We start from the raw sequence: 25851 nt of genomic DNA on the forward strand, positions 1-25851 counted from the left end.
GTCGGCCCTTGAAGCTCTTGCTTTCCGATACATTTTTTTTTTTCAGAGTGCCGGAGATTTGCAGTGAATTTTTCGATAGGAACGCTGCAGTCAGCAAAAGTGGGCGCTAGCAGCACTGCGGTCAGCACCATCTTTATTTTTTCCTATCTGCAAGATTTGCGTCCACAAGCATGCGTGCACATGCTGCATGGGCAATTAAGCGCGCTTACATGACCGCCTTTCCGCAAAAGCGGACCAATGAGCCCTCGACATGCATGCGTCTCTGCTTACGGGGACACCATCCGGGAAACGCCCCCCGCCAAAGCCCGAAGCAACAGAGCTCGCGTGTAGCTGAGGCTCGCCATAATAGCACGCGCGCGCTGAGCGCACGCAAGGGTTATTTCTGGGCTGCCGAAGGAGGCGGTGGCGGACTCATGCCGCGGGACAGGCCTTGGCCTATTGAAGGGCCCGTGCGCGTCAATCGAAGCGTTGCAAAGCTGCTTGCCTGCTTTCTTGCCTCACACGAGCGATATGCGCCACGCTACGCCACGTTCACGGTGGTGCAAGTCACTCTCGAAAGCTGCTCACGAGGTCGTTCACGGCGTCCTTCGCAGCTCACGCAGTTATATGGGCCCCGTACATACCTATAGCGCTTCCGGAAATTTCACGGCAGGGTGTGATCGCTTACTCCGAGGACAGGACTGGGAAAAGAACGAACTCTTAAGAAAAACAACGAGCAAAAGTATGTTTACACATGGACTCCTCGAGGACGTTACACGGCCTTGTGCGTTTCAAGAAGGCTGAAGAAACATACTCGTGCTTTTACCACCTGCACTGATTGATGAGGGAGCTTCACAATATGCTTATCGGATTCGTTCAGTAGTGTTAGCGGGAGACACACTGGCGTTGTGTGTTCTTTATTAACGCGAAAGCGTTAAGGGCCCCTTGTCGCAGATAATCCGCCGTCCCGCGTGGACCACCTTCTCGCGAAAAATTATTCCTAACCCCGCATACCCAAACGTGCAGGCCCTCTGTGTAGCGCAGGGACGTTACTGAACTAACTGGATTTCTCAAAGTAAAATGCGTCAGGAAAATCGTAAAGTACGACTTACGCGCAACCTACAGACATGATAGCTAGCGTGGGATTGTAATTTGGATATGCGAGAAAACAAAATTCTTTGTTACGCGGAAACTCAAACACAAGCCCCTTTTCTGGCGTTTCTACCATTCCTAGCGCGGCGCGCGCGGTTCCTTGCAACACCTCCAGGTGGCGCTCGCCTACGCGCATCCGCGGCCCACGCAAGATGACGCGTGTTTCTACCAGAAAGCTCGCCTTCGTGCATAGCGTTCGCCGCTAGCGTTTCCCGGTAAACATTACGGTTACATACGCTCCAGTTGCCAGGAAGCGTGAGAAACAGTCGGAGGTCTTTGAATGCTATCGCGTTCCACTCTTAAAGTGTCCTTCAAATTATTTTTTTCTTTACCCTTCTTGTCTTGCATTCCACACTGGGTATATTTGTTTACCTTCACATGTGGCCTCCTGGTTGGCACTGCATGCGGCCTCTATATGTGGCATACCAGAATTTTGATGCAGAAAGGGAGGCCAGCATCTTGGTCACAAATGTAAGCACAACTAGACAGACAGATCAGAGCCTTTCATTTTCTCCCATCGCACGGAGCTCATGGATTTTAATCGAAGCATTCGAACATGCCGCCTTCGTCTCCATAAACTTGCGCAAAATTCGGCAAGGAGAACACCACTTTGCAGTGACCCATATTCGTTGAGCCTTTATGTGCCTGCAATGTAGCCTCTACCACCATCCAAAGGTGTGAGACTTAGTGGTCACATAAGGTTTTTTTTTTTGCATTATTTCTTTTTAGAACAGACTTCGTTTAAAACATTGCTTGGGTATTACTTGGGTATTTCTTGGCCCGAGAAACCGCAACAAACGGTGCGAGAAACAGCAATGTTAAGATCGCTGATTAGGAATTTGGAACTTCCGCTAATTATCGTTCTTATCATTGACTTTGGTGCGAAAATATTGCAAAAATATGTAAAATATGTATTTAAGTTAATAGTTTTTCGAAATCCTCCTTCGCACATTGCGGGGAGGAATTAACTGAAGCGACGACGCATTTTGCACCCGTTATTGGGTTATTGCACCCGTCTCGAAACAAGGTGCTAGTTTCAGAATATCTGGTAAGCGGATGCAGAATTCATATTACCCTGCTTGCTTTCTTCAACACGTGCCCTGAAGTGCCTAAGACAATAAATTTTAATTTGTGAATTATGGTTTATCAGCTAAACGAGCATCGTGATTTGCCATACAGATATTCTGCGCGTCTTCCATATACAGTAGTCCAACTCAGAAGGCGGAACAGCGCTATGTTCGAAAAAAAAGCCGGTCGAACAACAACAAGAAAAATAAAAAATAAACTACTACTATCGTGCTCTAACAACACCCTCTATTTCAATGACACTCTCTATATTATCTCTTGTCTTCATTTTTTTTTTCTTCCAGCAGCAAACCGGATGTCATTCTTGTTAACCTTCGCGGCGTCTTCCATGGCCTTCCTTACTGCTTTTTTTTTTTTTTTTGATAGACAAGCACTGTAGTGATGGCATATGATAGAGTGGTGACGCAGATGACATTAAGCGTAAATTTAGAATCCAGTTTATGGCCCACTTGCTGCAACCACGTGATGCATGTCCTATCGAGGAGCCCAAGCAGTGTCATAAGCTGCGCGATGAACTGCTTCGAAATTTTAGCCCCTATAGCACGCGCGAGTACCAGCAGTGGATATTTCATATGAGCGCGAACAACTTCAAAACGTGCATGCAACAACCATCATACATCCTATGCGGTGATGGCAGGTCGTCGAGGTGTTCAAGCGATCATGTGGCAATGATAAATATAATAGCCGATCCGTGCGAACACCTGGCAGGCATATTTCAAGAACAGCGTCATGCAGTTGAAAGAGAACCATTAGAGACCTGCAAATATTTCGAAAGGTAATCTCTAGTCGCTGATGACGTCTTTGCGGAGATCACCAAGTCTCCAGAAGCTTACATGAAGACGATTAGCGAGCCTCTCCGACGGGAGGCTCGGCGTGCGCCCGTTCTATGCTAATTAAGTACGACTTCAAAATTTTACTGTGCAATTTTAAACCTCTCAGCGGTGTCCACAGAGGATCTGCGATTCCAGCATAGTTTCACTCCGACAAATCGCCTCGTCTGTCTGTGGCGTAAGTTGATGATTTTCTGTACTCGCCGTGCTTGCTCAGTGGCTATGGTGTTGGGCTGCTGAGCACGATGTCGCGGGATCGAATCCCGGCCACGGCGGCCGCATTTCGATGGGGGCGAAAACACCCGTGCACTTAGATTTAGGTGCACGTTAAAGAACTCCAGGTGGCCGAAATCTCGGGAGTCCCCCCCCTACGGCGTGTCTCATAATCAGATAGTGGTTTTGGCAAGTAAAACCCCGTAATTTAATGGTTTTCTGACAGACGACCTATGTGTTGACACCGGACGGAGATATGAAAGCCTGGATGAGGATATAGCTTACGGTATACAACAGAACCGGTACGTTTCTCGCGTTATTTATTAATGCGTGACCACTAGCAGTGTCAAAGTGCAAAAAAAAGTGTTTTCGTGTGAAGTGTGGGAAGTCGGTCACGTGGTAGACACACACACACACACACACACACACACACACACACACACACACGCACACACATATATATATATATATATATGTTGGGCTGCTGAGCACGAGGTCGCGGGATCGAATCCCGGCCACGGCGGCCGCATTTCGATGGGGGCGAAATGCGAAAACACCCGTGTGCTTATATTTAGGTGCACGTTAAAGAACCCCAGGTGGTCAAAATTTCCGGAGTCCTCCACTACGGCGTGCCTCATAATCAGAAAGTGGTTTTGGCACGTAAAACCCGAAATATTATATATATATATATATATATATATATATATATATATATATATATATATATATATATATATATATATATATATATATATATATATGCTAGGACATATAAATACCCAAGAAAGTGGATGGGAAAAAGGCGCCACGGTAGCTCAATTGGTGGAGCGTTGCAAGCGATATGCGAAGGTTGTGGGTTCGGTTCCCACCTGCGGCAAGTTGTTTTTTTATCGTTTCCTTATTTCATTTATTAAGCACAAGTAAGTTCCCCTGTGTCGTCCTTGGTGTCAGTGTTTGTTGGCTTCGTATGATATGACTATATATATATATATATATATATATATATATATATATATATATATATATATATATATATATATATATATATATATATATATATATATATACAACACACACTCCTCGGCGAGCAGGTATGTGCGTCGAATGAGCTCCTGAACAATACTTTGCAATGTGGTGAACGCGGTTTATATCATGAATCCGGGATATCAAAGAGGTACGAAGAAATGCTAACACGTGTTTCTCCGAGTTTACCGTTATTTATTTCTGTTACTTCTTTTTATGTTGCTACAGAACATGCTTCGCCAAGGCGCAAGCCCAAGTTCAAGGTTTATTATTTATTTTATTTATTACTGATGTTTATTACCATACTACTTCCCAGGGCTGCTCCAACAAAATAGGATACATCAATATTCAGACATGATAACGCTACAGCATTTATACAGGATAAATTGCGATCTTTAACGAATTACAAGCATTCGCACTGTATGCGGGATAACATCCTTCGAATTGTTTTTCTGTTCGCCGCTAAAGGGAAAAGAAGCGCCGAGGCGAATCCCCCTAAACGAGAGTTGTCACTTCTCTCTGCATGCCGAAACTATGTACACCACTCTCTCGTGAGGTCGGCGTCTGGTAGATTAATCACGGACGGACGAAGCGAGTCGACGCCAGTGCAACTTTCATTCCGCGCTCAAGAACGGCGGCTGCGGGCGTGCGCAGTGCGGCCCCCCCCCCTTTCCCCCGTTTCGCGCCTCCATTAAAGCTTCCCCTCCTCCCCCGTTCTCCCTTTTCGCCAGAGAGGCCCACCCACTCACGCAGCAGTGGCGCGCGGGACACTGGGCCGGCGGCGAACACTGCGGTGGTGGGGCCACGAACGCGGACGAGGGTCGGATGGCTCCGCAGAGAAGACCACACACGACGGGCGCTCCTCCGGAGCGTACGCACTGCGCGCTGGGCCGACCGCGGGGGCAAGCGTCAATGCGAAGAGGTCCAGTGGTGGCGCCTCGGCGAACATCGCGGCGCTATCGGAGCCGATATCCTCCGCTCCGCAGCAGCTGCGCGTCGGTCGAGAGAGTATTGTAGCCTCTGGTCACGCCCTTGACAACGGGCACGTTGCACGACCTTGTTTCACATTCTCCGCGCGCACTCTCGGTCCATTCTTTTCCCAGTGGCTTGGTGCGATTCCCGTCTCGCGACCCGTCCTCGCCGCGATGGGCGCCTAATGCAGCTGGGACTTTGCGATCTTCCCGGACCCGCCAGTATGCATAGCAATGACAGCCCTGACATTTGAAGGAAATATGCGACGTGCGCGAGTCGCTTATGCCCGCCTATATTTATACACTCAATTCCTATGAGTCGGTTCGTATCCACGTGAACGGCGTATACTGTTCAGTCCAAGAATCGGGGCTGCTTGCGGGAGCCATAATGTCTAAACAACTCATCTCGGAGCTATGTACAGAAATAGATGGCAAAGTGAAAAGCGCACAATGAATAAAGTCAGCATCTACCAGTGCTGCAGAATGGCTCGGCTTTAGCCAATTGGCTAAACACGCACTGCCGCGATGTGTCTATGGTTCACGAAGCCCCGAATACACCGAACAGGAAATCTCTTGGTGAACCTCGGTGGCCATCCGTGAGCTGCGTTCTTGTTTCGCGTAAGAAATAAATGCGTACGGCGTTGAAAAGAAAAGTGTATCTCCGTAACGGGAATAAATAAATGCCCCTGTTCAATTGCCCTTCCCCTCTCTTTTTTGTTGTTCAGTGGTGAAAATTTGTCTAATTGAGTGTACAATATCTCGATTCAGCAGTTCTCGTCAAGGAGCTTACAAAAATACCGAGCTCTTATCGGCAGGATAAAACAGCTTTGTCGTCATCGTAACTCGTACATGTCTCACGCAAATGTCCCTCTTATGGCATATGCTGAATTTTCTCGGCATTAGACACCGAATTCCTCGTGAGTCCGGCTACGTGGACTGAACCTTAAAGTATCGAAAGCTGCCTCCAAACTACACAAGGTCGAATTCAGAAGTGCGTGGTCATAGTGGCTTGCCTGGCATAATTACGAGTGGTAAGAAGATCGACGAGTTAGATCTCTGTCGATGTCATGCGAAAACATTTGATGTCTGTAGGGATTACTAGTTTCGGTATGGCGTCGGCAACTGTGGAGCAGGTTGTTGAAGCGGAACAGTTCTTACAAATGTGCCAGCTACCTTCAGGTACGCCGCTCAAGAACAAGATAGTGATGTGGTGAAAGTCCGCGATGGCATATCATGATATCAACCTTATTTGCAGACCTCCAAGCAGCAAGGCACACAGAGACTAGGTCGTAGGAAAAGGGCCAGTTGTCACGGGTGCGTGGGTCGAGTAAAGAGAGAACGAGTGCGCGACTACAAGTTTGGGAAATGCGGCACGTGATGTCTGGGTCAGCAATTAAGCACGCCAAGTGACGGTCAAGGATCAAGTAAAGCTGCCTTATCTCCTTTGTGCAGGTACTGACGACGAGCGCGCGTGCACACAAATAATAATATTTCGAGTTCTATGCCCCGGATTTCGTCTTTACCCCGAAATCATAAAAAACAAACTAAAGAAACGTGGGGAAACCCACACCTACTAAAAGCAATAACGGGTTTAAAGTCAATGAAAAATAAAAAATGAGGTGTGAAATCCCAAAGTGCGTAATATAAGATAACAGCCAATTGGAAGAATAAATGGTGGGCACGGTAACTACTGAAGTCCTCAGACTCCTTCAGCGAGGACATAGAGGCATCGCATAAAGCGTTTATTGATATAATATGAAAAGTTTGACGACGATGTAGAGAGATCGTGAAACAGGTGCCCGATGAGTTGATGGCCTGGACTGCCTTGTGAATTCCGTGAGCAGCAATGGTTGAATGCATGTGCAGGGAAAAAAAACTCAACAACGTTGAAAAAGAATACTTCAGTTGTAATGACCAGTAGAATGTGCCCAGGCAACCACACTAGTGGTCATTACTTATAAAATTATATTAGCAGTCAATCAAATAATAAACTCAATAATTTTGTTTTTCCGAAGTGTATTTCTTAAAATACTTTTTGTGCTGAATGGGCCACTGGGTTGTGTCTGTCATTTAGTCACCGAGCGCTGCCCCTCCCATCCACACGCCTACAAGCGGGAAGGCAGGACTCTAGGCGAATAGACTGTTGTATTTAAGGTATGAAAAGGAAAACCAATTAGTAGTACGAACAAATGATGGTGTGTGGGGTGAGACACTATTGATCTAGTCAGGATATATGGCTACCAATCCACTTCCTCCGAATGGGCCACCGGGTTGTGTCTGTCTTGTTGTCACCGAGCGCTGCCCCTCCCATCCACACGCCTACAAGCGGGAATGCAGGACTCTAGGTGAATAGACTGTTGTACTTAAGGTATGAAAAGGAGAAGAAAACAAATTAATAGTAACAACAAATGATGGTGTGTGGGGTAAGACACTATTGATCTAGTAAGGATATATGGCTACCAATCCACTTCCTCCGAATGGGCCACCGGGTTGTGTCTGTCTTGTTGTCACCGAGCGCTGCCCTTCCCATCCACACGCCTACAAGCGGGAATGCAGGACTCTAGGCGAATAGACTGTTGTATTTAAAGTATGAAAAGGAAAAGAAAACAAATTAATGGTACGGACAAATGATGGTGTGTGGGGTGAGACACTATTGATCTAGTCAGGATATATGGCTATCAATCCACTTCCTCCGAATGAGCCACCGGGTTGTGTCTGTCTTGTTGTCACCGAGCGCTGCCCCTCCCATCCACACGCCTACAAGCGGGAATGCAGGACTCTAGGTGAATAGACTGTTGTACTTAAGGTATGAAAAGGAAAAGAAAACAAATTAATAGTACGAACAAATGATGGTGTGTGGGGTGAGACACTATTGATCTAGTCAGGATATATGGCTATCAATCCACTTCCTCCGAATGGGCCACCGGGTTGTGTCTGTCTTGTTGTCACCGAGCGCTGCCCCTCCCATCCACACGCCTACAAGCGGGAATGCAGAACTCTAGGCGAATAGACTGTTGTATTTAAGGTATGGAAAGGAAAAGAAAACAAATTAATGGTACAGACAAATGATGGTGTGTGGGGTGAGACACTATTGATCTAGTCAGGATATATGGCTATCTATCCACTTCCTCCGAATGGGCCACCGGGTTGTGTCTGTCTTGTTGTCACCGAGCGCTGCCCCTCCCATCCACACGCCTACAAGCGGGAATACAGAACTCTAGGCGAATAGACCGTTGTATTTAAGGTATGAAAAGGAAAAGAAAACAAATTAATAGTACGAGCAAATGATGGTGTGTGGGGTGAGACACTATTGATCTAGTAAGGATATATGGCTATCAATCCACTTCCTCCGAATGGGCCACCGGGTTGTGTCTGTCTTGTTGTCACCGAGCGCTGCCCCTCCCATCCACACGCCTACAAACGGGAATGCAGGACTCTAGGTGAATAGACTGTTGTAAAGGAAAAGAAAACAAATTAATAGTACGAACAAATGATGGTGTGTGGGGTAAGACACTATTGATCTAGTCAGGATATATGGCTACCAATCCACTTCCTCCGAATGGGCCACCGGGTTGTGTCTGTCTTGTTGTCACCGAGCGCTGCCCCTCCCATCCACACGCCTACAAGCGGGAAGGCAGGACTCTAGGCGAATAGACTGTTGTATTTAAGGTATGAAAAGGAAAACAAATTAGTAGTACGAACAAATGATGGTGTGTGGGGTGAGACACTATTGATCTAGTCAGGATATATGGCTATCAATCCACTTCCTCCGAATGGGCCACCGGGTTGTGTCTGTCTTGTTGTCACCGAGCGCTGCCCCTCCCATCCACACGCCCACAAGCGGCAAGGCAGGACTCTAGGTGAATAGACTGTTGTACTTAAGGTATGAAAAGGAAAAGAAAACAAATTAATAGTACGAACAAATGATGGTGTGTGGGGTGAGACACTATTGATCTAGTAAGGATATATGGCTATCAATCCACTTCCTCCGAATGGGCCACCGGGTTGTGTCTGTCTTGTTGTCACGGAGCGCTGCCCCTCCCATCCACACGCCTACAAGCGGGAATGCAGAACTCTAGGCGAATAGACTGCTGTATTTAAGGTATGAAAAGGAAAAGAAAACAAATTAATGGTACGGACAAATGATGGTGTGTGGGTGAGACACTATTGATCTAGTCAGGATATATGGCTATCAATCCACTTCCTCCGAATGGGCCACCGGGTTGTGTCTGTCTTGTTGTCACCGAGCGCTGCCTCTCCCATCCACACGCCTACAAGCGGGAATGCAGGACTCTAGGTGAATAGACTGTTGTACTTAAGGTATGAAAAGGAGAAGAAAACAAATTAATAGTAAGAACAAATGATGGTGTGTGGGGTAAGACACTATTGATCTAGTAAGGATATATGGCTACCAATCCACTTCCTCCGAATGGGCCACCGGGTTGTGTCTGTCTTGTTGTCACCGAGCGCTGCCCTTCCCATCCACACGCCTACAAGCGGGAATGCAGGACTCTAGGCGAATAGACTGTTGTATTTAAAGTATGAAAAGGAAAAGAAAACAAATTAATGGTACGGACAAATGATGGTGTGTGGGGTGAGACACTATTGATCTAGTCAGGATATATGGCTATCAATCCACTTCCTCCGAATGAGCCACCGGGTTGTGTCTGTCTTGTTGTCACCGAGCGCTGCCCCTCCCATCCACACGCCTACAAGCGGGAATGCAGGACTCTAGGTGAATAGACTGTTGTACTTAAGGTATGAAAAGGAAAAGAAAACAAATTAATAGTACGAACAAATGATGGTGTGTGGGGTGAGACACTATTGATCTAGTCAGGATATATGGCTATCAATCCACTTCCTCCGAATGGGCCACCGGGTTGTGTCTTTCTTGTTGTCACCGAGCGCTGCCCCTCCCATCCACACGCCTACAAGCGGGAATGCAGAACTCTAGGCGAATAGACTTTTGTATTTAAGGTATGAAAAGGAAAAGAAAACAAATTAATGGTACGGACAAATGATGGTGTGTGGGGTGAGACACTATTGATCTAGTCAGGATATATGGCTATAAATCCACTTCCTCCGAATGGGCCACCGGGTTGTGTCTGTCTTGTTTTCACCGAGCGCTGCCCCTCCCATCCACACGCCTACAAGCGGGAATGCAGAACTCTAGGCGAATAGACTGTTGTATTTAAGGTATGGAAAGGAAAAGAAAACAAATTAATGGTACAGACAAATGATGGTGTGTGGGGTGAGACACTATTGATCTAGTCAGGATATATGGCTATCTATCCACTTCCTCCGAATGGGCCACCGGGTTGTGTCTGTCTTGTTGTCACCGAGCGCTGCCCCTCCCATCCACACGCCTACAAGCGGGAATACAGAACTCTAGGCGAATAGACCGTTGTATTTACGGTATGAAAAGGAAAAGAAAACAAATTAATAGTACGAGCAAATGATGGTGTGTGGGGTGAGACACTATTGATCTAGTAAGGATATATGGCTATCAATCCACTTCCTCCGAATGGGCCACCGGGTTGTGTCTGTCTTGTTGTCACCGAGCGCTGCCCCTCCCATCCACACGCCTACAAGCGGGAATGCAGAACTCTAGGCGAATAGACTGTTGTATTTAAGGTATGAAAAGGAAAAGAAAACAAATTAATGGTACGGACAAATGATGGTGTGTGGGGTGAGACACTATTGATCTAGTCAGGATATATGGCTATAAATCCACTTCCTCCGAATGGGCCACCGGGTTGTGTCTGTCTTGTTTTCACCGAGCGCTGCCCCTCCCATCCACACGCCTACAAGCGGGAAGGCAGGACTCTAGGCGAATAGACTGTTGTATTTAAGGTATGGAAAGGAAAAGAAAACAAATTAATGGTACGGACAAATGATGGTGTGTGGGGTGAGACACTATTGATCTAGTCACGATATATGGCTATCAATCCACTTCCTCCGAATGGGCCACCGGGTTGTGTCTGTCTTGTTGTCACCGAGCGCTGCCCCTCCCATCCACACGCCTACAAGCGGGAATGCAGAACTCTAGGCGAATAGACTGTTGTATTTAAGGTATGGAAAGGAAAAGAAAACAAATTAATAGTACGAACAAATGATGGTGTGTGGGGTGAGACACTATTGATCTAGTCAGGATATATGGCTATCAATCCACTTCCTCCGAATGGGCCACCGGGTTGTGTCTTTCTTGTTGTCACCGAGCGCTGCCCCTCCCATCCACACGCCTACAAGCGGGAATGCAGAACTCTAGGCGAATAGACTTTTGTATTTAAGGTATGAAAAGGAAAAGAAAACAAATTAATGGTACGGACAAATGATGGTGTGTGGGGTGAGACACTATTGATCTAGTCAGGATATATGGCTATAAATCCACTTCCTCCGAATGGGCCACCGGGTTGTGTCTTTCTTGTTGTCACCGAGCGCTGCCCCTCCCATCCACACGCCTACAAGCGGGAATGCAGAACTCTAGGCGAATAGACTTTTGTATTTAAGGTATGAAAAGGAAAAGAAAACAAATTAATGGTACGGACAAATGATGGTGTGTGGGGTGAGACACTATTGATCTAGTCAGGATATATGGCTATAAATCCACTTCCTCCGAATGGGCCACCGGGTTGTGTCTGTCTTGTTTTCACCGAGCGCTGCCCCTCCCATCCACACGCCTACAAGCGGGAAGGCAGGACTCTAGGCGAATAGACTGTTGTATTTAAGGTATGGAAAGGAAAAGAAAACAAATTAATGGTACGGACAAATGATGGTGTGTGGGGTGAGACACTATTGATCTAGTCACGATATATGGCTATCAATCCACTTCCTCCGAATGGGCCACCGGGTTGTGTCTGTCTTGTTGTCACCGAGCGCTGCCCCTCCCATCCACACGCCTACAAGCGGGAATGCAGAACTCTAGGCGAATAGACTGTTGTATTTAAGGTATGGAAAGGAAAAGAAAACAAATTAATAGTACGAACAAATGATGGTGTGTGGGGTGAGACACTATTGATCTAGTCAGGATATATGGCTATCAATACACTTCCTCCGAATGAGCCACCGGGTTGTGTCTGTCTTGTTGTCACCGAGCGCTGCCCCTCCCATCCACACGCCTACAAGCGGGAATGCAGAACTCTAGGCGAATAGACTGTTGTATTTAAGGTATGGAAAGGAAAAGAAAACAAATTAATAGTACGAACAAATGATGGTGTGTGGGGTAAGACACTATTGATCTAGTCAGGATATATGGCTACCAATCCACTTCCTCCGAATGGGCCACCGGGTTGTGTCTGTCTTGTCACCGAGCGCTGCCCCTCCCATCCACACGCCTACAAGCGGGAAGGCAGGACTCTAGGCGAATAGACTGTTGTATTTAAGGTATGGAAAGGAAAAGAAAACAAATTAATAGTACGAACAAATGATGGTGTGTGGGTTGAGACACTATTGATCTAGTCAGGATATATGGCTATCAATCCACTTCCTCCGAATGGACCACCGGGTTGTGTCTGTCTTGTTGTCACCGAGCGCTGCCCCTCCCATCCACACGCCTACAAGCGGGAAGGCAGGACTCTAGGCGAATAGACTGTTGTATTTAAGGTATGGAAGGGAAAAGAAAACAAATTAATAGTACGAACAAATGATGGTGTGTGGGGTGAGACACTATTGATCTAGTCAGGATATATGGCTATCAATCCACTTCCTCCAAATGGGCCACCGGGTTGTGTCTGTCTTGTTGTCACCGAGCGCTGCCCCTCCCATCCACACGCCTACAAGCGGGAAGGCAGGACTCTAGGCGAATAGACTGTTGTATTTAAGGTATGGAAAGGAAAAGAAAACAAATTAATGGTACGGACAAATGATGGTGTGTGGGGTGAGACACTATTGATCTAGTCAGGATATATGGCTATCAATCCACTTCCTCCGAATGGGCCACCGGGTTGTGTCTGTCTTGTTGTCACCGAGCGCTGCCCCTCCCATCCACACGCCTACAAGCGGGAATGCAGAACTCTAGGCGAATAGACTGTTGTATTTAAGGTATGGAAAGGAAAAGAAAACAAATTAATAGTACGAACAAATGATGGTGTGTGGGGTGAGACACTATTGATCTAGTCAGGATATATGGCTATCAATACACTTCCTCCGAATGAGCCACCGGGTTGTGTCTGTCTTGTTGTCACCGAGCGCTGCCCCTCCCATCCACACGCCTACAAGCGGGAATGCAGAACTCTAGGCGAATAGACTGTTGTATTTAAGGTATGGAAAGGAAAAGAAAACAAATTAATAGTACGAACAAATGATGGTGTGTGGGGTAAGACACTATTGATCTAGTCAGGATATATGGCTACCAATCCACTTCCTCCGAATGGGCCACCGGGTTGTGTCTGTCTTGTCACCGAGCGCTGCCCCTCCCATCCACACGCCTACAAGCGGGAAGGCAGGACTCTAGGCGAATAGACTGTTGTATTTAAGGTATGGAAAGGAAAAGAAAACATATTAATAGTACGAACAAATGATGGTGTGTGGGTTGAGACACTATTGATCTAGTCAGGATATATGGCTATCAATCCACTTCCTCCGAATGGACCACCGGGTTGTGTCTGTCTTGTTGTCACCGAGCGCTGCCCCTCCCATCCACACGCCTACAAGCGGGAAGGCAGGACTCTAGGCGAATAGACTGTTGTATTTAAGGTATGGAAGGGAAAAGAAAACAAATTAATAGTACGAACAAATGATGGTGTGTGGGGTGAGACACTATTGATCTAGTCAGGATATATGGCTATCAATCCACTTCCTCCAAATGGGCCACCGGGTTGTGTCTGTCTTGTTGTCACCGAGCACTGCCCCTCCCATCCACACGCTTACAAGCGGGAATGCAGAACTCTTGGCGAATAGACTTTTGTATTTAAGGTATGGAAAGGAAAAGAAAACAAATTAATGGTACAGACAAATGATGGTGTGTGGGGTGAGACACTATTGATCTAGTCAGGATATATGGCTATCAATACACTTCCTCCGAATGGGCCACCGGGTTGTGTCTGTCTTGTTGTCACCGAGCGCTGCCCCTCCCATCCACACGCCTACAAGCGGGAAGGCAGGACTAGGCGAATAGACTGTTGTATTTAAGGTATGAAAAGGAAAAGAAAACAAATTAATGGTACGGACAAATGATGGTGTGTGGGGTGAGACACTATTGATCTAGTCAGGATATATGGCTATCAATCCACTTCCTCCGAATGGGCCACCGGGTTGTGTCTGTCTTGTTATCACCGAGCGCTGCCCCTCCCATCCACACGCTTACAAGGGGGAATGCAGAACTCTAGGCGAATAGACTGTTGTATTTAAGGTATGGAAAGGAAAAGAAAACAAATTAATGGTACAGACAAATGAAGGTGTGTGGGATGAGACACTATTGATCTAGTCAGGATATATGGCTATCAATACACTTCCTCCGAATGGGCCACCGGGTTGTGTCTGTCTTGTTGTCACCGAGCGCTGCCCCTCCCATCCACACGCCTACAAGCGGGAAGGCAGGACTCTAGGTGAATAGACTGTTGTATTTAAGGTATGGAAAGGAAAAGAAAACAAATTAATGGTACGGACAAATGATGGTGTGTGGGGTGAGACACTATTGATCTAGTCAGGATATATGGCTATCAATCCACTTCCTCCGAATGGGCCACCGGGTTGTGTCTGTCTTGTTGTCACCGAGCGCTGCCCCTCCCATCCACACGCCTACAAGCGGGAATGCAGAACTCTAGGCGAATAGACTGTTGTATTTAAGGTATGGAAAGGAAAAGAAAACAAATTAATAGTACGAACAAATGATGGTGTGTTGGGTGAGACACTATTGATCTAGTCAGGATATATGGCTATCAATACACTTCCTCCGAATGAGCCACCGGGTTGTGTCTGTCTTGTTGTCACCGAGCGCTGCCCCTCCCATCCACACGCCTACAAGCGGGAATGCAGAACTCTAGGCGAATAGACTGTTGTATTTAAGGTATGGAAAGGAAAAGAAAACAAATTAATAGTACGAACAAATGATGGTGTGTGGGGTAAGACACTATTGATCTAGTCAGGATATATGGCTACCAATCCACTTCCTCCGAATGGGCCACCGGGTTGTGTCTGTCTTGTTGTCACCGAGCGCTGCCCCTCCCATCCACACGCCTACAAGCGGGAAGGCAGGACTCTAGGCGAATAGACTGTTGTATTTAAGGTATGGAAAGGAAAAGAAAACAAATTAATAGTACGAACAAATGATGGTGTGTGGGTTGAGACACTATTGATCTAGTCAGGATATATGGCTATCAATCCACTTCCTCCGAATGGGCCACCGGGTTGTGTCTGTCTTGTTGTCACCGAGCGCTGCCCCTCCCATCCACACGCCTACAAGCGGGAATACAGAACTCTAGGCGAATAGACCGTTGTATTTAAGGTATGAAAAGGAAAAGAAAACAAATTAATAGTACGAGCAAATGATGGTGTGTGGGGTGAGACACTATTGATCTAGTAAGGATATATGGCTATCAATCGACTTCCTCCGAATGGGCCACCGGGTTGTGTCTGTCTTGTTGTCACCGAGCGCTGCCCCTCCCATCCACACGCCTACAAGCGGGAATACAGAACTCTAGGCGAATAGACCGTTGTATTTAAGGTATGAAAAGGAAAAGAAAACAAATTAATGGTACGGACAAATGATGGTGTGTGGGGTGAGACACTATTGATCTAGTCAGGATATATGGCTATCAATCCACTTCCTCCGAATGGGCCACCGGGTTGTGTCTGTCTTGTTGTCACCGAGCGCTGCCCCTCCCATCCACACGCCTACAAGCGGGAATACAGAACTCTAGGCGAATAGACTGTTGTATTTAAGGTATGGAAAGGAAAAGAAAACAAATTAATAGTACGAACAAATGATGGTGTGTGGGGTAAGACACTATTGATCTAGTAAGGATATATGGCTATCAATCGACTTCCTCCGAATGGGCCACCGGGTTGTGTCTGTCTTGTTGTCACCGAGCGCTGCCCCTCCCATCCACACGCCTACAAGCGGGAATACAGAACTCTAGGCGAATAGACCGTTGTATTTAAGGTATGAAAAGGAAAAGAAAACAAATTAATAGTACGAGCAAATGATGGTGTGTGGGGTGAGACACTATTGATCTAGTAAGGATATATGGCTATCAATCGACTTCCTCCGAATGGGCCACCGGGTTGTGTCTGTCTTGTTGTCACCGAGCGCTGCCCCTCCCATCCACACGCCTACAAGCGGGAATACAGAACTCTAGGCGAATAGACCGTTGTATTTAAGGTATGAAAAGGAAAAGAAAACAAATTAATAGTACGAGCAAATGATGGTGTGTGGGGTGAGACACTATTGATCTAGTCAGGATATATGGCTATCAATCCACTTCCTCCGAATGGGCCACCGGGTTGTGTCTGTCTTGTTGTCACCGAGCGCTGCCCCTCCCATCCACACGCCTACAAGCGGGAATACAGAACTCTAGGCGAATAGACCGTTGTATTTAAGGTATGAAAAGGAAAAGAAAACAAATTAATGGTACGGACAAATGATGGTGTGTGGGGTGAGACACTATTGATCTAGTAAGGATATATGGCTATCAATCGACTTCCTCCGAATGGGCCACCGGGTTGTGTCTGTCTTGTTGTCACCGAGCGCTGCCCCTCCCATCCACACGCCTACAAGCGGGAAGGCAGGACTCTAGGCGAATAGACTGTTGTATTTAAGGTATGAAAAGGAAAAGAAAACAAATTAATAGTTTGAACAAATGATGGTGTGTGGGGTGAGACACTATTGATCTAGTCAGGATATATGGCTATCAATCCACTTCCTCCGAATGGCATCTGCAGTAACACGCCTACAGCTGCGAGAGAGAATTCAGAAAGCCGCGACACAAACTGCTATCTACCTCCGTAATCCAGGCCTGGAAATTTCCTCCGAGAAATGCGCACTAGTGCCATTTACGCGCAAACCCATGGCAAACTACAGTGTAACGATAAATGGCCAAATAATACGACGGGTCCGATCGTACAAGTTTCTAGGTATCATAATTGACAGGGACTTGTCATGGAGCCCACACATATCTTACGTGAAAAAACGGTTGACAGGCATCTGCCACCTGTTCAAGTTTTTCGCTGGCAAGACCTGGGGAATGTCGCCTAGTGCCATGTTACAACTGTACAGGGTGCTTTTTCTGGGATTTCTGCGATACAGCTTGCCAGCAATAAACAACACCGGCAAAACAAATCTACGCACAATACAAAGTCTTCAGGGTCAAGTGCTCCGGATCTGTCTAGGCCTGCCTCAGAGTGCTTCAACAGTGGCTACGATAGCAATCGCTAGAGACCACCTTGTCAAGACCCACATTGACATTGAAGTACTCAGGACCCATATAAGGCATCTAGCCAGGACTCCTCGTCACCATTTAGCCTCTCTACCAGCGGACAGGCCACACACATCTTTCAGCCAAACGATAACTGCATATGATGAATCGTTGCCAGCTTGTTTCACTCCGGCTGCGAGACCTTCGATCCCTCCATGGTGCCTCGCTCAGCCAAAAATCAACCTCGCAATACCTGGTATCTCGAAAAAAGCTGATCTGTCATCACCAGCCCTTAGACAGCTCACTCTACTATATTTGTATGAGAACTACCGTGACTCTACGCATATTTACACTGATGGATCTGTCCTTCCAAGCAGCTCCGCGGCGGCAATCGTCATACCAGCGAAAGCTACAACAATCAAATTTAAGACGACCCACGCGACAACATCGACGGCAGCAGAGCTCGCAGCACTCTTTACTGCTCTTCATCACATTTCTGATGAACCGCCGCACAAATGGACAATATTCTGCGATTCGAAGGCGGCACTGCAGACTCTACTGTCACCTTTACGACGCGGACCGCACGAACAACTAATATTCCATATTACAGAGACATTACACCGTATAAGTGATGCAGGCCACGAAATAACCTTTCAGTGGCTTCCAAGTCACTGCGGGATTATCGGCAATGAACGGGCGGATCACGCTGCCCGCTCAGCCCATACTGAGGAGCGCCACGTCCCAATTCCTCTTTCTAGAACTGACGCGGCACGGAAGCTCCGCCTACTTGCTCGGCAGTGCACCGCGTCGCAATGGAATGAGCCACATTTAAGAAATCCGCGACTGTACTCACTTGATCCAACATTAAGTCTTCGAGCGCCATCACAGGTTCGCCGTAGAGACGCCACGCTTTTATATCGACTTTGGTTGGGCGTTGCCTTTACTAAAGCCTATGCCTTCCGCATAGGGATGACCGACACCCCAACCTGTGACCACTGCGGCCATGAAGAATCAATTGGCCATATTTTGTGCACCTGCCCGCAGTACAGTCCACAGAGGGCATGCCTTAGCCACGAACTTGACCAACTGGACGACCAACCGCTATCCGAAAAAAGAATTCTGCTACATCGAAAGGACCTACCATCACAGAAGAAGGCCGTGCAAGCGCTTTTGCGCTTCTTGCGATCTACCGGCCTGTGTGAACGACTTTAACCGGAACGCCTTTTGTGTGTGTGTCTCCATGTGTGCGCGTTCGTTTTTTTTTTTTGCGTTTTCCTCTCTGTCATCTTTCTAACCCCTATCCCCCATCCCCAGTGTAAGGTAGCAAACCGGAGACTCATACCTGGTTAACCTCCCTGCCTTTCCTCTTCATTCTCTCTCTCTCCTCCGAATGGGCCACCGGGTTGTGTCTGTCTTGTTGTCACCGAGCGCTGCCCCTCCCATCCACACGCCTACAAGCGGGAAGGCAGGACTCTAGGCGAATAGACTGTTGTATTTAAGGTATGGAAAGGAAAAGAAAACAAATTAATAGTACGAACTAATGATGGTGTGCACATGTGGGGTGAGACACTATTGATCTAGTAAGGATATATGGCTATCAATCCACTTCCTCCGAATGGGCCACCGGGTTGTGTCTGTCTTGTTGTCACCGAGCGCTGCCCCTCCCATCCACACGCCTACAAGCGGGAATACAGAACTCTAGGCGAATAGACTGTTGTATTTAAGGTATGGAAAGGAAAAGAAAACAAATTAATAGTACGAACAAATGATGGTGTGTGGGGTGAGACACTATTGATCTAGTAAGGATATATGGCTATCAATCCACTTCCTCCGAATGGGCCACCGGGTTGTGTCTGTCTTGTTGTCACCGAGCGCTGCCCCTCCCATCAACTGTTACGGTTGCAGGACTTTGCACTTCCCTATCTCGATGACATAGCTATCTTTTCTTCATCATGGGCGGACCATATGCAACACCTGCGAACCGTGTTGTGTCGGCTACGAGAGGCCAACTTAACTGTTAAGGCTCCCAAATGCCAATTAGGGCGCGCGGAGGTAGCTTATCTAGGTCATGTAATAGGGCAAGGCCATCGTCGGCCTTCCGAGGTTAAACTGACCGCGATAGACAACTTCCCGCAACCACGCACCAAGCGGGACATCAGATCATTCCTTGGCTTGGCGGGTTATTACCAAAGATATATTCCGCGGTATTCCGAGATTGCGAGTACTTTAACGGATGCTCTCAGAAAAACAGAACCACAAACGGTAAAGTGGGATGACGCAAAAGAAAAGACTTTTAGTATGCTGAAGAACGCACTAACGAGTCAGCCAGTGTTGAACGCGCCCGACTACGCTAAGCCATTCATTCTTCAATGTGATGCCAGTGACAGGGGTATGGGGGTGGTGCTCTGTCAAAAGAAAGATGACGAGAAAGAACATCCTGCACTGTACGCCAGTAGAAAGCTTTCAGTTCGTGAGAGAGCATACAGTGCATCAGAAAAGGAATGCGCCTGCGTAGTTTGGGCGGTGCAGAAGCTAGCTTGCTATATCGCTGGTTCAAGATTCACCATAGAGACTGACCACTGTCCCCTCACATGGCTGCAATCCATGTCTACGAAAAACGGTCGTCTTTTGCGCTGGAGCTTGGCTCTTCAACAGTACACCTTCGATATTCGCTACAAGAAGGGTAAGGTTTAAGTCGTTGCCCCTAGAGTATCGAAAGCCTCATGCTCATCCGGGTTTCCGTGGCATTTTTTTCGTGCATTCATATGTTTTTCCGAAGTGAAGCCGATTGTTAGCTGATTTTAATAACCACGTCTTAACGCTTTCAAGAAATGGCTGTTTTTAGTGTTCAGGGGGGGGGGGGGGGAGGACGCGCGTAGGAAATAGGAAAGGTGTAGCGGGTTTTCTTTTTTTGTTAAAAGCCGGGTGTGTCTTGGGGGAGAGTTGCCTTGTGCTCGCTGCTTTGTGGTTGTGGGTCCGGCACTGTTCTGGGGTGATTGCTTGCCCACGCAGGAGACGAAAAGTTGCGAGACCTGCTTGCAAAGACCAATTTCACCGGACCGGACCAAGGAGAAAAGTCACAAGAGCGCCACGAGGACGGATGACCACTCCCCGGAATCTACCTGCTACGAACGAAGGGTTCGTGACCTCTACGGAGAATCCTGATACCGAAGCGCCGATCCCTCGTACAGCGGCTGCTGGCCCCTACACGTCGGTATCTTCCTCCCCCGCCGGTGATGCTGTTAGGGTTGGCGTCTGACACCACGTGGCGACAGGTCATTCACCCTACCCCTGAGCCGGAGCCCACGGGCGAACTCATCCACTTTCTCTCCTCTCATGGTCGTGGCATCGTGTGTGCTTACCTCATCCCCTTCACCTTCTCTTGGCCGGACCCCACAGCGCCGGAGAGGTCATTCACCCGACCTTCTCCCCGGATTCGTCAAAAAGAGGATCGACTTCTCCGTCCTGTGCTCGGTATTGCTGGAGGAGGGGCCCTCTCTCCGTGCCTGTCACGTGTCATTCGACGGAAGCAAGATCCCGCCCACAACTTGTAGAGAGCCTATTTAAGGGGCTCCGAAATGTACTTTGAGAGACTTCATACTTGATACTTCATACTTCATACTTCTTACTTCATGCTCTTCTTATTTTCTTTCAACTACCTTTGAATAAACAGTGCAAGTTTCGCACTAGCAAATCGTCTCGCCCTTGCTCGGTCGCCATGATCTACCGGTTGCCTGCAGCCCGACGACAACGCCACGCTAACCAATAAGTAATGTCGGTCGAGCTTCGATAGGCAGGAGTCGCTACTTCTCGGCAGCAGTACGGTACGCTACCCTGGAGTACGCAACACCACACGCCTACAAGCGGGAAGGCAGGACTCTAGGCGAATAAACTGTTGTATTTAAGGTATGAAAAGGAAAAGAAAACAAATTAATAGTACGAACAAATGATGGTGTGTGGAGTGAGACACTATTGATCTAGTCAGGATATATGGCTATCAATCCACTTCCTCCGAATGGGCCACCGGGTTGTGTCTGTCTTGTTGTCACCGAATGCTGCCCCTCTCATCCACACACCTATAAGCGGGAAGGCAGGACTCTAGGCGAATAGACTGTTGTATTTAAGGTATGAAAAGGAAAAGAAAACAAATTAATAGTACGAACAAATGATGGTGTGTGGGGTGAGACACTATTGATCTAGTCAGGATATATGGCTATCAATCCACTTCCTCCGAATGGGCCACCGGGTTGTGTCTGTCTTGTCGCCGAGCGCTGCCCCTCCCATCCACACGCTTACAAGCGGGAATGCAGAACTCTAGGTGAATAAACTGTTGTATTTAAGGTATGAAAAGAAAAATAAAATAAATTAATAGTATGAAGAAACAATGGTGTGTGGGTTGAGACACTGCTGATTTAAGCAGAATATTTGACTGATAGATGTTGTCCCTACTGTGGGCTGTAGGCTGGTCCAATGCGGATCATCATCATATGTGCTAGTCATTGTAGACTTCGTACAAGATTTACTGAGAGGCCTACGAAGCCGCCGCGGATCTTCGCGACACGGCCACAAGCCCGAGACGCCGTCATCCCGGGCTTCCTACCGAGTAGTCAGTCCTAGATGTATCGTCTCCCGAGTGCACCAACCCAGGCTGCCCCGCTCAGAGCGTATAGTCAAAAAATTGTTTTTTTTTACTTCTTTAGGACAAACACCCACCGGGGCAAACGTGCAACGCGGGCGCGACGCCAGCCACGCCGCGCACCCCGCGCAACCAATTAACCTTAAAACATTAAAACTTGAGCTCCCGTGGATGCCAAAGGCGCACGGCAGAAACACGACGCTCGCTCTAAAACAAAACGGTAGAGGCCCAAAAAGAGCATTACAAAGAAAATATAATTGAAGGGGAAAAAGAAAGGAAGCAAGAATAATCACCGACGCCAGGGCACTCGCAAACACTAAAGCATGCTTGCAAAGAAAGAAAGAAAAGCAACAACGAATGCGGAGCCGTCTATGGTATCTCGAACACGCGCCCAAATCTAAGGGCACATTTGCTTTCCCACTCCGCTCCTATCGGAATGTGGTCGTCGCGTGACTTCGTGCTCAGCAGCAGAATAGCCTCAGCCACTGAGAAAACTGCAGCGTGTAGCATGCCTTGAAATGACGTAAATGAGAGTGCTGATGCAACGTTTTCATCCCCGCACTACTTCCCACGACGCTGTAGATTGTCGCAACGTGCACGCGAAGCCATGCAACTATTTTCCAGAGAAACAGCAAATCACAATTGTTTGTAAATGAAGGACAACTAAGCAAGAAAATTTTCGTAGACTGCAAGTATACGAAAAATATACATAAACACGGGAAACTGCCTCCTAATTCTTGACGCCGTCTGCGCCGCGATTTTCAGAAATTTAACAGCAACACTGGCTATCGTTTTCATCGCCATTACGCCTTTCTTTCTCTCAACAAATACAGAGAAAGTTTTAAAAATGCAATCACCAGTCTAGCCTGCTATAGTGTCTCGCCTTTACTGTCGCTATAAGACATCCCATGAAACGGAAATTAATCGCTAGCTATCCAAAACGGTGTTCCCGATGCCAAGCTGTCGCTTCGGGAAGTAAAACCTCATAAATTACCATGCGTTCTGTCTAACATGCTTGCTTTTCATATATTATACAAGTTACGTGAATAGGGAAAGCGCTTACGCGCATAAGGTAACGGATATTCAAAGCTGGGCATGTTGAGGGCTGCGAAAACATGTGCTGTTGGTTCTAAGGTCATCCAGTATTATCACTTATAATAGTTATCTCCAAGCACGGTTCTCATTCACGTTACCGAATCGGAAATCCGGTTGTTTGGTCTTTCCAGCAGCGTTGTCTACATCTATGTGTTGCCATGTGTTTCTTTTACGGTCCGGTACTTCAAAGGTCACGTTCTGGTTCATCTCGGTTCTACTACTGCTGTTGATCCTCTCCCAGTGCTGGATTCGTGAGTTGTCCGCGATTCAGAGTCAAGTAATTTATATGAGGAGGCTTGAGCAAGGGATATATATATATATATATATATATATATATATATATATATATATACACTTGAAGAAAACAATAATGGACTGCAGACATACCGACATCTTCAGCTTCAGCCGAATTATAATAGGCTTACTTTGTCGACGGTGGTGGAACAGAGTTTTGTCGGACCACGGGTGTGCGTGCGTGTGTGTGTGTGTGTGTGTGTGCGTGTGTGTGTGTGTGTGTGTGTGCGTGTGTGTGTGTGTGTGTGTGTGTGTGTGTGTGTGTGTGTGTGTGTGTGTGTGTGTGTGTGTGTGTGTGTGTGTGTGTGTGTGTGTGTGTGTGTGTGTGTGTGTGTGTGCGCGCGTACGTGCGTGCGTGCGTGTGCGTGTGTGTGTGTGTGTGTGTGTGTGCGTGCGTGTGTGTGTGTGTGTGCGTGTGTGTGTGTGTGTGTGTGTGTGTGTGTGTGTGTGTGTGCGCGTGTGTGTGTGTGTGTGTGTGTGTGTGTGTGTGTGTGTGTGTGTGTGTGTGTGTGTGTGTGTGTGTTTTCTTCATTCTTGCTTTTTCAGCGTTTGCCGTTCGTCCAGATACAGTAATAGTTTGGTCTCTTCTTAGCCTGGCGCAGCGACCATATTTGCACTATGCGAAAGTGCACGCTGGCGAAAAGGTGCGTATCGTTTTCACTTCTTTGGTGCTCACTGTTTTCCTCAAAGCTACGACATTCATCGCTCCAAGGAACCAACTGTACAGAGACGCGGTCGAGCTTTGGTGACTCACCTGCTCCGCGGCAGAAACATGGATCCATTGATGAACACTGATCCGGAGAGGAGGATGTACCAGCACTTGCTCAGCTCACCCCGGCTGAAGAGAGGGGAGAAAATAACATATAAGCGGACAACGAGCAGGTTAACGGCTTTTTATTTATTATTTTGGCGGCATTCAATGATTGACGCGTCATATACCAAAAACTAACTTTAGGCCAATATACCACCATAACTGGTTCACATGGAACACACGGAATCAGATTTCGGCAATTTGACAGAATTTAAAGTGTGCTTCTCATTGTAAGTCCTGATTCTTTTTTTTTTCGTTACGTGATAGTGAAACACGTATAGGCGATATTGAGTTGAGATCCTTCTCTGTACAACTTCTGGGTTAAAGACATGAACACAAAACATGGGCGCTATAACGTAAAACTATTCCAAGCTTTTCTATTCTAATTCTGCTATCAGCCCTCCGCGATTGGTCAAAAACTTTTTTCGACCTCCCCCCACTTCACCTGTCTGTCACGAGACGTCACGAAAACCGCAATACCTCACTATCTGATATGATGCGTACACACTGATTATGCATGATTTGACAGAAAAAAGAAAAACAGTTATTTCTGATTTGACCCCTTTTCGCCCTTAGCCGTCGGCTATTGGTAAAAAGTTATCGGGCTGCACCCACTTCACCTGCCTGTCACGCGACGTCACAATGCCGCACAAACTCACCACGTCAAAGTGACGTGTACACGATAAAGATGCATTAATATGCCGAACAAAACTGAATTTTTTTCGGAATAGCCGCAGGCTGCCCCGTTCCGAATGAAGTACAAGATGGCTGCCGCCGATTGCTGAGACGCTGGCTACTCGCACCTGCCGGAGAGCATGGGTGTATTTGCGTATAATAAAACTTCTTGCGTGACCGTGTAACGTTTTCAAGCACTCTCGGCACGTTTGCTACCTCATTCTGCCAACGCTACTTTGCTGAGGGTCAGTTTTAGCGTCATTCTTAAGCTTCCGTTGCATGCCGCCGCGATTTTCGACCAGCCACCACAAGCTAAGTAAGGGAAAGTCGACCAATCGCAAACGCCGGCACCACCCTCTTCATCCGGTTATCGATTTTCAGTGCACTGGCTCTGCCCCAGTGAATCCCTCTCCACTTAAGCGTTCTCCTCGCCTCTTGTCAGCCAATTAGATACGACAAGCCGCTCAGTGTAGGCAATGTTATTCGTTTTTCAAGCAAACAAAAGTGACCTCCTATGAACGAGGAGAGCGTTTGATTGGTCTGTTCAGACAACCCTGCGGGTGACCGCCCGGTGCTTGCGTCGGTGGTTACGCAAATTTGACGTCAGGAATTTGGAATAGAAACATATCGGAATAGTTTTACGTTATAGGGCCCCATAATGTTAAAAAGTAAACCGGAAACTGATGTCGGTGTCTCTGCACCTTCGTGGAGAATAGAACCCGGTGCCTCTGAG

At 47.3% G+C, this 25851-nt stretch overlaps 1 protein-coding gene across 2 annotated transcripts in view; it reads right to left on the reverse strand.

Moving 5' to 3' along the window:
* LOC142575591 (rap guanine nucleotide exchange factor 2-like) overlaps positions 1-25851 on the reverse strand; it is a 716743-nt gene that overhangs the window by 567601 nt on the left and 123291 nt on the right. For both annotated transcript variants that reach the window (XM_075685076.1, XM_075685111.1), the window contains exon 4: positions 24387-24470. In XM_075685076.1, the coding sequence (XP_075541191.1) occupies positions 24387-24470 (84 nt within the window). The remainder of the gene's footprint in view (positions 1-24386; positions 24471-25851) is intronic.

Source organism: Dermacentor variabilis, chromosome 1 (genome assembly GCF_050947875.1).
Source record: "Dermacentor variabilis isolate Ectoservices chromosome 1, ASM5094787v1, whole genome shotgun sequence".
NCBI lineage: Eukaryota > Metazoa > Arthropoda > Arachnida > Ixodida > Ixodidae > Dermacentor > Dermacentor variabilis.